The 13,276-nt window shown below is 38.5% G+C and overlaps 1 protein-coding gene across 1 annotated transcript in view; it reads left to right on the forward strand.

Annotated features, from left to right (window-relative positions):
• Positions 1 to 8,829, forward strand: part of LOC135708539 (cytochrome P450 4C1-like) — a 78,054-nt gene extending 69,225 nt beyond the window's left edge. Inside the window, exons 2-5 of the mRNA XM_065230644.1 lie at positions 2,891 to 3,146; positions 3,207 to 3,333; positions 3,400 to 4,051; positions 8,660 to 8,829. Coding sequence (XP_065086716.1) covers positions 2,891 to 3,146; positions 3,207 to 3,333; positions 3,400 to 4,051; positions 8,660 to 8,829 — 1,205 coding nt within the window. The remainder of the gene's footprint in view (positions 1 to 2,890; positions 3,147 to 3,206; positions 3,334 to 3,399; positions 4,052 to 8,659) is intronic.
• Positions 8,830 to 13,276: the final 4,447 nt, after the last annotated feature.

Genomic DNA, 13,276 nt, shown 5'->3' on the forward strand with positions numbered 1-13,276 from the left:
ACAATCAGTCAAAAGCGTCGTCCAGTCTATCGAGCCTACCCGACCAGAAGGAAGTATCAGAAATAATACACACTGTGTTACTGAGGTATAAAATTATTCGTAACATGGTCTGTTATAAAACATGTACCGTTTGTAGTTAAAATAACAAAAAATATAACAAGAAATCTTCTACGTACTATCAAGAATATAACAACTATTGTTAGGGTTATATCATATTTTTAACACACCTTGTTACAAAATAACCCATTAGGGTAAAAACTAAAAAGGGTATGAACTGGACTTTTTAACACGGTTTTTGGGTAACATATTTTTTGAGTGTTTTCTATTTTTAGATTGTTGTTAAAATATTAAAAAAAAAAAACCATCTGCTCCCCCCCCCCCAGCACCCCTTCACTCTCTTTCCTCTTAGCCTGCTTCACAGACACAAAAAGCGTCTATATAGCTGCCACAGGGATTCGAACCCAGACGTTTATCAATCTTGGCTAGTGGAAAATCTGGTGCCTTCACCATCTAGTCTATATCTACTGTTGACGAAGGAGTAGATGCAAGCTAACCTTTTGTGTATGCCAGGCAGAGCCTTCCTAGTTCGCTAGCGCCGGCAACTGAGTTAAAAATAAATCGTGTGTTCCCAACACCTCTCACTCTCTGCACTCTTTCTGCACTGACGTAAACGGCTAAATATATTTGTAACAAAGTTTGTTATAATTCTCAAATATTGCCGTTTACATTGCACTCGCTAAAAAGAAATTTCATTTTTTTTCTGATTATTAAGTAGCATAAGCATTAAACTTAGCTCTATGAAAGTAATTAATTTAAGTAGGGGAAATGCAAGTAATGTCGACCTAAGTGTCCCTAATTTGGGCCCATACCTAAATTCAGCAATCGACTAAATTTTCAATAGCAACCAAAAATATCCATAAGTAAAGTCCCAATAACGCGTTCATCTGGATAAAATTGATAAATAGCAGATTTTTAGCGATGGGCCCAATCTTAGATCCATAGGCCAACATTAGAGACATTTCCCCTATATGTAACAAAACAAAAATAAGATGAAAGCGATTCATTGATTGCATATGCACTATTTGAATTATAATACAGTGTTAGTTGCACATTTTGTTTGGTTATACGTTGAGATCTGTCTCCCACACCATTGCAAATTAAAGATATATTCGAGGTTAGTTTTGATTGCTAATGTTCGACGGTTAGTGTTGCAATTTTCCATTGATCATTGTAATTTGTATATCATCAAAAACATATTGTTTTTCACAAATTGCAAAATATTTATTTGAAAAGGTGCACGCCAAAATTCAAAGAACGCAACTGAACTGATAATTTATGTTTTTGGATTCCGTTCATGAGCGAATATATAATTGGTTCACACTATTATTGCGCAGCCTTTTGATCAGAAGCGTCTTGCAGTGACAATTTCAATTTTATAATGCTAGTTCACCACCGTAATATTTTCAGGTATTACGGAATCAATATATAGTAGCTTAGTCGCTTTGGGCTAGGTAGTTTGATTCGACTTGCGAAATAAGGCCCCTGGATTTCCATCGAGTTAGGGAGAATCAAGTCAAGGAGAGATCGAGTAAAGGAGAGTTGAATGTAATAATTTATTTAATTCTTAGCATCCCAATCAGAAGAGAATGCAGTAAAAAATAGAAGAAAAAGCACTAACTGTGACCTATGGATCTAATAAATATCTCCCGCTCTTAAATTTTTCGTAGAACAATGCATCATCTGGACAATACAAATGAATATGTTTGATTTTTAGTTTATCATTATCAAAAAATGCTTACCGTCGAAATTTATTTATGGGCCCAATATTAGGAACACTTAGACTGACAATAGGGACATTAACCCTATTAACTCAATTCCATGTGAAAAACTTTTCCGTAGCCCTTAAATAAATTTAAATTCTACAACCGGCTTAAGGTTAAAACAAAACAAAAATTAAAATAAAACAAACCGTTTAATTTTTCGTGCTACTAATGCTAACAAACTTAGTTGAAATGTTGTTTTAATTTTTATTCTAACAAATTATGTAACAATTTTATGTCAAATACCATGATGATTTTTTATTCCTCATTTCACCACAGAGCTCTTAAAACAAGATTATATCAACGGTTATTATGTACAACAGAAGTTGATATAATCGTGATATAATTTTGTTATAACGTTCTGGTCGGGTATCCGGGCGTTGATAAGGGGTTCATTGTAGAAGTTGAAATCGTAATAACAGCGGTCCAGCCCAACGTCGTCAGTATTACCAAGGTAGTCAAATTTGATGATAAAAGATTTGTGATGAGCGTCGAGTTTTAAAATTCCACAGGGTGATTCGAAAAGTTCGATTCGAAAAGTTCGATTCTATCGGTATCACTAACGAAAGCCAGGTCAAGTAATCTCTCGTTTGGGGGCGACCCCGGCGTAGTGGTTAGCATCCATACCTCTCACGCCAAAGTCACGAGTTCAAATCTCACCCCCGGACAAGTCACGAATGACCCAAGAGCGTTAAAGTGACTATAATAAATAATAAAAAAAAATCTCTCGTTTACGTTACGTACATCCTGAACCTGCTGTAATCCACATGCAAGGATAGACTGGGTCAAAGCGATTTCTTGTTCAGATGAAGCGTTGGTCAGGATGTAAGAATTCATGTCGGCATCAAATTGCCATGATAGTCTAGGCTGATTATAGTCTCCCAAAACTATGACTGTATCGGTAGTTTCAGCAAGCTCACACAAGATTGAAGCTGATATTGTGACGCCCTGCCACTGGGACCAACAAACAGTTTTATTTTTAATAATTAACATGCAACACGGATCTTAAACATGCAATCGACCAAGAATGATTTAGTCAATCAATGTCCCCATTTTATTTCTCACCACAGACGACACCTGGAAAATTCACCGGAAGCTGCTGAATCCGACCTTCAACACCCGCATCCTCAACAGTTTTATTCCGCTTTTCAACGATTGCGTGGAAACAATGATCGAGCGCCTGAAACAGCATGCTGAACCGGGAAAAGTGCTAAACATCCTCGAGTTCACGTCGCCATGCACCCTGGCCATGATCTGTCGGACGTCCCTCGGTGGTAAGGTTTTGGAACGAGAAGGAACCCAAAAGTTCGTGGAAGGACTGGAAATGTAAGTGTGTTTCTCTGACTGATTTGAAGGCAACTAGAAATTCTTGGTTTGATTTCGCAGAATTCTTCACAACGTCGGCCTTCGGATGTTCAACGTTGGCCTCCATCCGAACATAGTGTACCGCTTCACTCGATTTTATCGCGCCGAAATGGAGTCCCGCAAGTTCTGCTACGCTTTTACCGATAAGGTGTGTTTGTTGGCAGTCAGTGCCACTTTGAAATTCGACTTATTTATTTATTTATCTTCGTGACAGATCATTCGTGAAAAGCAGCAAGAGCTTGCCACGCTGAAGAGAAAACAGGACTCGAACAACAACGCCAATAACGATTCCGGCAACGACAACTTCGAGGAAGGGGAAGATGATCTGTTGTCGTACAAGAAACCGCAGATCTTCATCGACCAGCTGCTGACGATTCCACTGCCCGATGGAAAACCTTTCTCGCACCAGGATATCTCCGATCACATTTACACGATGATCGCTGCCGGAAACGAAACCTCAGCCACGCAGGCGGCCCACACCTGTCTATTTCTGGCGATGCACCCGGAGGTGCAGGAGAAGGCTGCCAAGGAAATTAAGGAGTTCCTTCCAACGCCGGAGTCCAAGATCACGCCCGAAGTCTTAAAGGAACTGGTCTACATAGAACGGATCATCAAAGAGTCCCAGAGGCTGGCTCCGGTAGCAGCCGTCATCGGGCGGAAAACGCGGGAAGATCTGCACCTGGATCAGTTTACCATTCCCAAGGGTAACATCTTCATTCTGAACATCTATGCCATGCACCGGCGGAAAGATTACTGGGGCGAGGATGCTGAACTCTTTAATCCGGATCGGTTCCTGCCGGAGAAAAGCAAGAACCGACATCCTTTTGCTTACCTTCCGTTCAGCGCTGGCAACAGAGGCTGCATCGGTGAGTATGGAAGGAGATTTGTTGACACTAGTAATACCGAGGGGGATCACTGGCCGTACTGCTAGCAGGGGATTAACAGGCCATTTGACTTCTAGGGTCAATTTTCAAGGGCGTTTTTATTTTGGACTAGACAGCATATAACCAAGACATATTGGCAATATTTTGGAACTTCGACGAATTACCTCACACGTTATTAAGCTAACAACAATCATGGAAAGATTATGACTTTGTCTTATTTGGATAATATTTTATGTTTCGTACTTTAGAAAGTTTTGATAATTTTGGACTGAGATTTGTTTAAATTATATTTTTGGTATATATTTGGAATTTTATATTTTGAACTTTGAACAAACCTCAAGATTGTTGGGCGTTTATAATAGGCAAAACTTTATAAATGTGGAAATTTTTGACCATTTTTATATAACTTGGCCGACACTTGTGAAAACACTGGTTCCAAAAAAAAAAATCCTAATGTAGTTTAAGGGGTTACGCCTACCTGCAAGACCAAAAAAAAAGCGAAAGTTTGGTGTTTTTTTTTCTTCTCGAAAACGACGCAACATATTGAAAATCGGTTTTCTGCCGTTTATTAAACACACATTAAATGGTACATTTATCAGTCGATGCTGTAAAAACGAGGTCCTGGTGCCCCGCACGGCTGCTCCCCGTGGACGATGTTCGAAAAAACGCTTTTTGCGGTGCCAACTGCGGTTTGTGATGTAATCATCTGAAATAATAAAAAAAACCATGCCAAATCGTTAAGCATGTGTTAAACTAGTCCTTGATCGTTCGGTTTTTTTTTTTTTTTTTTTTTTGACAAAATGGCGGCCTTGCAAAGTTGAAGTGCCAATTTTTGATCCTTAAAATTTGTCTGATCGGCTGTAAAAAATCGAAATTAAATGATAGACGAAATCCGAACGATCGTGGACTGCACAAAATAGTACTGAACAGAAATCAAAACGAGTCGGACGAATCGAATGTATACATTTCGAGAAATTTTTGGCACCGGTTTTGAAAATATGATTCCGAGATAATCGCGTTTAAAGTTTCAAGTTGGGTTTAGTCCACTATAAGTCCACACTCTTGTACGTCGCATAACTTTCACAATTTTCATCGGATCAACTTGATCTCCCAAGTAACAATTTCCAGTTGAAGAAACGCTTTCGTTTTGATTTTGTTCAGCTGCATGTTGAATAATAATTGCACAATGTGTTCACCACAACTTTTATAAAACCCTTGTTTGCACTGGTTTGGAGAACATATACAACTGCAACACAAAGGTGTTGTCTAACATATTCAGTAAAACGTTTATCCAAAATCAATTTCTTGTTGAAGAAACGCTTCCATTGTTATTTTATTCAACTTCATGCTGAATAATAACTGTACAATTTGTTTATTACAACTTCTGTAAAACTCTTGTTTACACTGGTTTGGAGAACCTGTTCAACTACAGCATTATATGTATACGCGGTATAGGAGTAGAAGCAACTTTTATACAACGTTTATAGATACATATTAAACTCAAGCTTTATTATTTTGGTGAAAGCTCTTATACAACGTTTGTAGACACTTCTTGACAGCTGCTTTGAAATTTAGTAGAGAGTAAACCTGAGAGGCGTTTGTTGCACTCTTTTATGACTCCTAAATAATCATTGTACAGCAAGCGGTGAAAAGCGTTTATAGCACTTTTCAATGACTCCTTAACAACCAGATAGAAGCAACTTTTATACAACGTTTATAGATACATATTTAAAGTCAAGCTTTATTGTTTTGGTGAAAGCTCTAATACAACGTTTGTAGACACCTCCTAACAGCTGCTTCGAAATGTATTAGAGAGGCGTTTGTTACACTCTTTTATGACTCCTAAATAATCACTATACAGCAAGCGGTGAAAAGCGTTTAAATATAGCACTTTTTAATGACTCCTTAATAACCGTTGTGTAAGTACTCACAATATTCACAGATTAAAATTAGTTTAACAATTGTCGTGGTACGCCAAAATAATTGCTTGTACAGTTTTTATTAATTTAATTTATTTGTGCACATTGAAAAAATATGCAATTATGCCATAATTCACATTCTGTGATCATGGAGGAAGTAGTAACAAGCATCTGTTTAATCATTGATTGATATTCTTTCAATTAATCTCTCTAATCATTAATTGAGAGAATTTATCTAGAAATGTTATCGTTGATTATATGATACATGTCTTAAATTAATGTTTGCATTTATTAATAACACCTATATATAATTTACCTCTACTCAACCAAAGGTTTCTCGAAGCAAGATTCGAACTCATGATCCCGGATTGCCAGCCGCTTCTGTTTCCATCTGCTCTATTCTTGAATACATATTTTGATCATATGAGAGAAGTATATCAAGCTCATCTTGAGTAACTTCTCTTGCAGTCGAATAATCATTGCCTTATGGTCATATAAACATGCCTATCACTTGTGCTATTTTTAGCAACAAAATTGTGGTTGGTCGAACGTAAACAATCATTTAAGAGTGCTCCAAGCAGTTTTTGAAGCTTTTAACCAAATGGCAATACAACTACATTCTTGTACAACTCTGGAAGCTATTATTCAACGTTTGATCAACTCAGGTGTTGTATAAGAGATCCCAATGGTTTGTTTTGATGCGTTTATTCCACATCCTACATGGCTCCTTTCAAACAGTTTAACCGAACGTAAACAATCATTTAAGAGTGCTCCAAGCAGTTTTTGAAGCTTTTAACCAAATGGCAATACAACTACATTCTTGTACAACTCTGGAAGCTATTATTCAACGTTTGATCAACTCAGGTGTTGTATAAGAGCTCCCAATGGTTTGTTTTGATGCGTTTATTTCTCGTTCTATATAGCTCTTGTCAATCAGTTTAACAAAGGTGCTATAAAAGTTATCGTAGGTCTTATAAAGCATATAGTTAAACCGAACGTAAACAATCATTTAAGAGTGCTCCAAACAGCTTTTGAAGCTTCTAACCAAAAAGGCAATACAACTACATTCTTGTTCAACTCTGGAAGCTATTATTCAACGTTTGATCATCTCAGGTGTTTTATAAGAGCTCCCAATGCTTTGTTTTGATGCGTTTATTTCACGTTCTATATAGCTTTTGTCAATCAGTTTAACTAAGATGCTATAAAAGTTATCGTAGGTCTTATAAAGCATATAGGTAAACCGAACGTAAACAATCATTTAAGAGTGCTCCAAGCAGCTTTTGAAGCGTTCAACCAAAAAGGCAATACAACTACATTCTTGTACAACTCTGGAAGCCATTATTCAACGTTTGATCAACTCAGGTGTTTTATAAGAGCTCCCAATTGTTTGTTTTGATGCGTTTATTCCACGTTCTGTATAGCTCTTGTGAATCAGTTTAACTAAGGTGCTTTAAAAGTTATCGTTGGTCTTATAAAGCATATAGTTAAACCGAACGTAAACAATCATTTAAGAGTGCTCCAACAGCTTTTAAAACTTTTAATCAAATGGCAATACAACTACATTCTTGTTCAACTTTGGAAGCTTTTATTCAACGTTTGATCAACTCAGGTGTTCTATAAGAGCTCTCAATTGTTTGTTGGGCTTTTGAGGAAATATTCTTAACTTTATATACTTTCGATTAGGACAATAAAAAAAATCGATTTTTTTAAAGTTTACAGGTAGGCGTAACCCCTTAAAGAAATTGGCCACATCATAAAACAAAATCGGCCCAACTGTTCTCGATTTATGTTTTCCGAAGCCAAAATTTTAAACAAGTTAAACAAGAAAAAACTGCAAACAAACCAATTTGCAATCAACGCTGGGTGTAACTCACAACTTAAGGAAATTTAAAAAACATTTATTTCTTACATTATATTTTGAAGCTTTTTCCCCCATCACTTTTGCACAGTTCTGCCTTAAATTTAAATTTTCAAGGATTTTTTTTTTATAAATCTGATTGTTTTTATTCACTTCCTTTGAGAGCATGTGTTTGTTCCACTTCCTAGTTGCAGCACAATACGCTATAACATTATCACATTAACCTGTCTTTCTTTTGTGTCCGAATAAGTTCTGCTAAATCTGAAATTTAAAAACCTAAAAGAATACAAAGTTCAAAACCATGAAGTTGCAATGAAGAGGTTTGTTAGACCCAAATCAACAGCTCTCTCAACTATGGTTCATGTTAGTTATCATGATAACCTCTCAAACCCATTCGACTTTCTAATGAGCCAATCAAGTTGCACGTGTACCTTAATTATCTTACAGTCGGAGTCGAAACTTGTTCTACAACTTAGACTCCAAAAAATGCGTCCGGCTCCGACTTCAAATCCACAGCGCTGAGACAATCCCAAATATTTGCAAACCACTGGAAAGGGTAAATTTTAGGTTTTCAATCGGCATAACCAAAATGTTCTGCAGCCATATAGATGTTGGCCGCCATTTTGGATTTTGATAAAAAAAAAAAATCCGGGTGTCTTAAGGTTTCCACTCACCAATTTGAAAATGAACAGCTAAGGCACTACCTGCAATTTAGTTACAATTTATTTTCAACTCGGTCTCTCGATTTTGAATGTATTTAATCATATCATCTCCCTCTATCTCTCTCTCTCTCTCTCTCTCTCTCAAAACCAGGAAACCGGTACGCCATTATGAGCATGAAGACTATGATAACGGAAATCCTGCGAAACTTCAAGCTGTCCACCGATCTCAAGTACGAACGCATCGAGTTCAAGTTCAAAGTTTCCATGCACCTGTCCGGTCCACATCGCACCTTCATTGAACCTCGGAATCTCTACGGTTAATTGTCAGGAAAGGTTCGATTCTCTCTACCAGAGTAATCCTAAGCAAGAACCACTCTTTATCGCTTCACACTGCTGACAAAGGTTCTCGGTTATCAATCTGCGGCAGCCTGCTGCTGATTATTAATTCTAGCTTAGAGAAAAATCTATGTGTAGGCTATTTTGCAATCGTTATTAAATAACAATAAAGACAACACTCCACTGAAAAGTGCTTACATTTACTTACGACCGGTCTTATCCATACCAGACAGAAATTAAATTAATTACCATCCGTTCGATCCGCTAACTAGACCACCATAGGTATCACCTCACTCAAAGCAGGGGCTGAGGTGTCCATGTCTACAACGGCGTTGAAATCTGAACGAAATCACGCAACTCAAAGCTTAGTAGAACCGACTAAACACCTATAATTACCCACGGGCAGTGCATCAACAACGTAGGTACTCATAATGTGTTTTGATTGATGTCGGATCAACTTGGTGGCTATTGAATTGCGTTGCGTTGCGTTCTTTTGGTCAGTAGCATGCGAACATGGCAAAGCACGCTAAGTATTGGCGATACTAAAGGATTTGTTGAAAACTATGCTTGAAAGGTTGGCACTTTTTTTTTCAAAGCTACCCAGGTGGACCACACATGCACTGGATTGCATTGCTATCGTTAAATGAAAACGAAGAATGCCACCGCTTATATGACGGTAAGTAGGCACGTAGACAAAAGTCCAAAAGCCCTTCTGGTGCAGTTAAAGAAACTCTAAATCGAAGCTGTATCGCTTCGGCAAACGAAGGAGTGAAGGGGAAATCGGATCATAAATCATTCGATGTCGTTTGTTTTAAATGCTTCCAATAATGGGGACATTCATCATCATCGATTGTGTTAACAGTGCCGATGATTGTCGATTAACTGCACCGAAAGTACACGGCCGATGAGAGCTACTCAAATTTGAGTTTTCAGCCAATATGCATACTACGTAAATATGTAAAATTTTCATCGATTTCCCCGGATATTCGAACCGATGTTTAAGGAAAATCTTTGAATATTTTTCTCATCCACTGAGTAAATCCACATTTTGCAATTTTGAGTCGAATTCGACTGAATGTTGAGTTACTCTTATCGACCGTGCAGTAGATATAAATATTTTCACTGTTCACGGCAAAGACATTCCCACTATGGCTTGGCTACATAAACAACAATATGACATGCCTTTTGTGTGCACAAAACCACTAACCAATTTTGGAATCTTTATGTTTCATAGCATAACATAGCTTAGCATAAACCAGGTTGCACAATGTCGTAGGTGGTACGAGGTCCAAACTGTTGTTAAGAAGGATTGGCTGTTAGAAAGTAATTTGTGATTAATTACTACCTCTTAGATAAAGGATGTGGGATTCTTACCGCACTAAAACCTCCTTGGGCACCCTGGATCATTACGCACCTCACTTACATCAGCTAATTGGCGCTTCCAGTTTGCTGATCGTCTAATCAATTTTGCGAGCCATTTAGCTCCCAGCGTCGCGTTCTAATCAGTTAACTCCGGTGGTGGATTCAGTCTACTCTGACGGAGAGTTCTCTCGGCTTCGGCTTTCACTTTGCACTTGTGTGAGCACATAACTACTTTCTAGTTGGTCTTCTCGCCATTTCCGCTGCAGCGCTGACATGATTTGCGCTACTGCTCTGCTGTTGGCGTTAAAGCTGCCCTCCGAGCATATCCTATCGCATAGCATCAAATCTAGGACATTCGAAGACCACGTGCTCTGGTGATTCTTCCACATTCCCACACTCCGGACAGAAGGGTGACGTTGTTGTGTTTCCGAACCGATGCAGGTACACTGAAGTCTTTTTTTACACGGTTTTTTTTACACGGTACGTATCCCCCGTGTAAAAAAAGACCTGAGTGTACTTCCTGAAGCAGCCATGACCAGACAAGAACTGCGTCAAGTGGAAGTTTTTTTTTTTTTTGACGTAGGACTACGTCTTTGATTTCTATATGGGGGTACACTCTGTGAAAACCGAAAATGGAACATGTAACAAATTATGAAAGATTTTGAACGGTTATAACTCAGCTCCCCCTGGTTCAATTTCAATAATTTTATCACCAATCGATCAGAAATATGGCTACGCATCGATAACAATGCTTCCGAATGTTGATTTTCAACAATAAACTATAGAAAAACTGGTAAATGTCCAGCATTGTACAAAAGCGTCGAGTTAACTAACAAATCCACCAATTACCTACATGCATATGCTGCTTCCCCAGCACAGTCGTCAGAGAGTAGTAAGTAGACGAAACAAGTCGAAGTGGCATTCGCCTCCGATCCTCGGGCACGTGCGAATAGGGAGGATGGAATTGCGTAATATTTTGCACACTCATCGCCATACTCAGAACCACACGCTCCCAACGACAACACCACTGTATGGTGGTGTTCGGTCGTCGAAATTAGAAGCAGCAGTAGCAGTGCTTTCGGCGTGTGGCGTTGAAAATTGTTCTCCAGTTACAACGAAAGGCTGCCTGCAAGCAGCGAGCTGCAGAGCCCACATAAGCAACCATCAAAGGAGGAAGAAGCTGCACCGCTATGCTATGGATCGGAATCAGTAGCTCTTCGTGAGTCGCTGCGGGTCGGTCATCTATGCCAAGCGTGTCACCCTCGCTCCAAACGACATACAGCTCGACAGCCTCATCCGTGTTGAACACCCAGCTCAGAATTACTCAACCATCACTACAAAACGGTCGTTTTCAGGACCACCATAAATTTGTTAAGAGTATTATTTGGACATTTGTCAAGGTCATCAGTTCCCGCGAGCAGCTAGCTATCAAGGCTCAACCTGGTCTCTATAGAAGGTGTGGAATTGTAGGCCCGAATGTATTGGTGAGATTAATCATCGTCCGACCATTTTCCAGAACACGCTGATAGGAAGTGTTAAAAATCCATATAGAATTTGAGAGAAGTGGGAATAATTCGCTTTGGGTGTATATTCAGTCCCCAGAAAACCAATAAAATCAAATTTGTGAGAAAATTAGCTTAAAATTAGAAAGCCAATAAAATCAAATTTGTGAGAAAATTAGCTCTCACGAGTTCAATCTCTCTAAGTCCCTCCTTTTTCACATATTTTATACAAACGATACTTTCCGCCTCGCCCCATTCATATAATTCGGGAGGAAATCCTGTGAGGGGTGAATTGAACCAAAATGCACAAAACTTAAAAATTCATAAATAACAAAAAATTCATAAATAACAAAAAATTCAAAAAACATCTTTTAAAGTCGGGTAGATGAATCGAAAATACTCAAGTTGACAGTTCCTTGGATTCTCTTCATCAACTTTCTCTTTGAAATAAATACTACAAATTTGATACGCTTACAAATAAAAAACGGAAAGAGTTAAGATAATTGATGATTGATCAATTAAAAGAACTAAATGTTCACATTTGTTCCGTCCACTAGCAGTCCTACGTCAAGCTTCCGTTCGTGCCCCTAGGCATAGACCCTTCTACTTTTTTATATCTTTATTAAGGAGACTTTCAGCTCTGGGCTGGTTCGTCTCCGAAGTGGAAGTTGATTTCTCCATGCTTCCTGTTCACCCAGGTCGAATGAATCGGTATTAGCCTGTGGTGTCCATCTACCGTTCTCTGCTGCATCCCACTCCTGCTGCCACTTAGCCATCGACACCGTTCTCACCATTTTTCGTACTCTGGTTTCTCTCGTCATATAGCACTCGTAGTCCTCCGCCAATGTGATGCCGATTGGGATCATACCGGCGATAACACATACTGCCTCCATCGAAATGGTTATGTACGCACCCACGACTCGCATGGCCATGAGCCGCACGGAGGGGTATTTGATCAATCAAGCTGGCTAAAACAATTCTTACGTTGTAACTATTTCAGATGTAATTTTAATACTTCTATAATGGTACTATGAACATGTACATCGAATATGTTCAGACTAAAACCAATTACCGGAACCGTACATGCGTGTAACTTTGGATAATGAGCGTAACTTTCCACCACTTTTTTCTCCTTTTTGTTACACTGAAAAATAGTCCTAAAACCAGGCTTGCTTCCATTAATTAATTTATCTTTATTAGGGAGGCTTTCAGCCTGGGGCTGGTTCGCCTCCATGGCTTGCTTCCACTCATTTGCTATAAAAAAAATGATTTTCGTAATCTTGGAATCATTAGATGTTATAATCATATTTTGAACTTGTTGTATTCCAAAAGCGGTTAAAAGGCAAGTGTTTGACACATAAAACCTGTTGAATTCGCATCCGGATAGTCACAATCAGCGATTTTACGACTCACGAGCGCTCACTCTGAGTAAATGCTCACGAATAATACAATCGCTGATTGTGACACTCTGAAAGCGAAATTGACAGGTTTTTTTTTGTGTCAAACGCGTACTTTACAACCTCTTCTTTTAACTTACAAGCAAATAATATCATAATAACATCTAATGA

This window comes from Ochlerotatus camptorhynchus, unplaced genomic scaffold (assembly GCF_037179485.1).
Source record: "Ochlerotatus camptorhynchus isolate MF236.1 unplaced genomic scaffold, CSIRO-AGI_Acam_v1.1 ptg000031l, whole genome shotgun sequence".
Classification (NCBI taxonomy): domain Eukaryota; kingdom Metazoa; phylum Arthropoda; class Insecta; order Diptera; family Culicidae; genus Ochlerotatus; species Ochlerotatus camptorhynchus.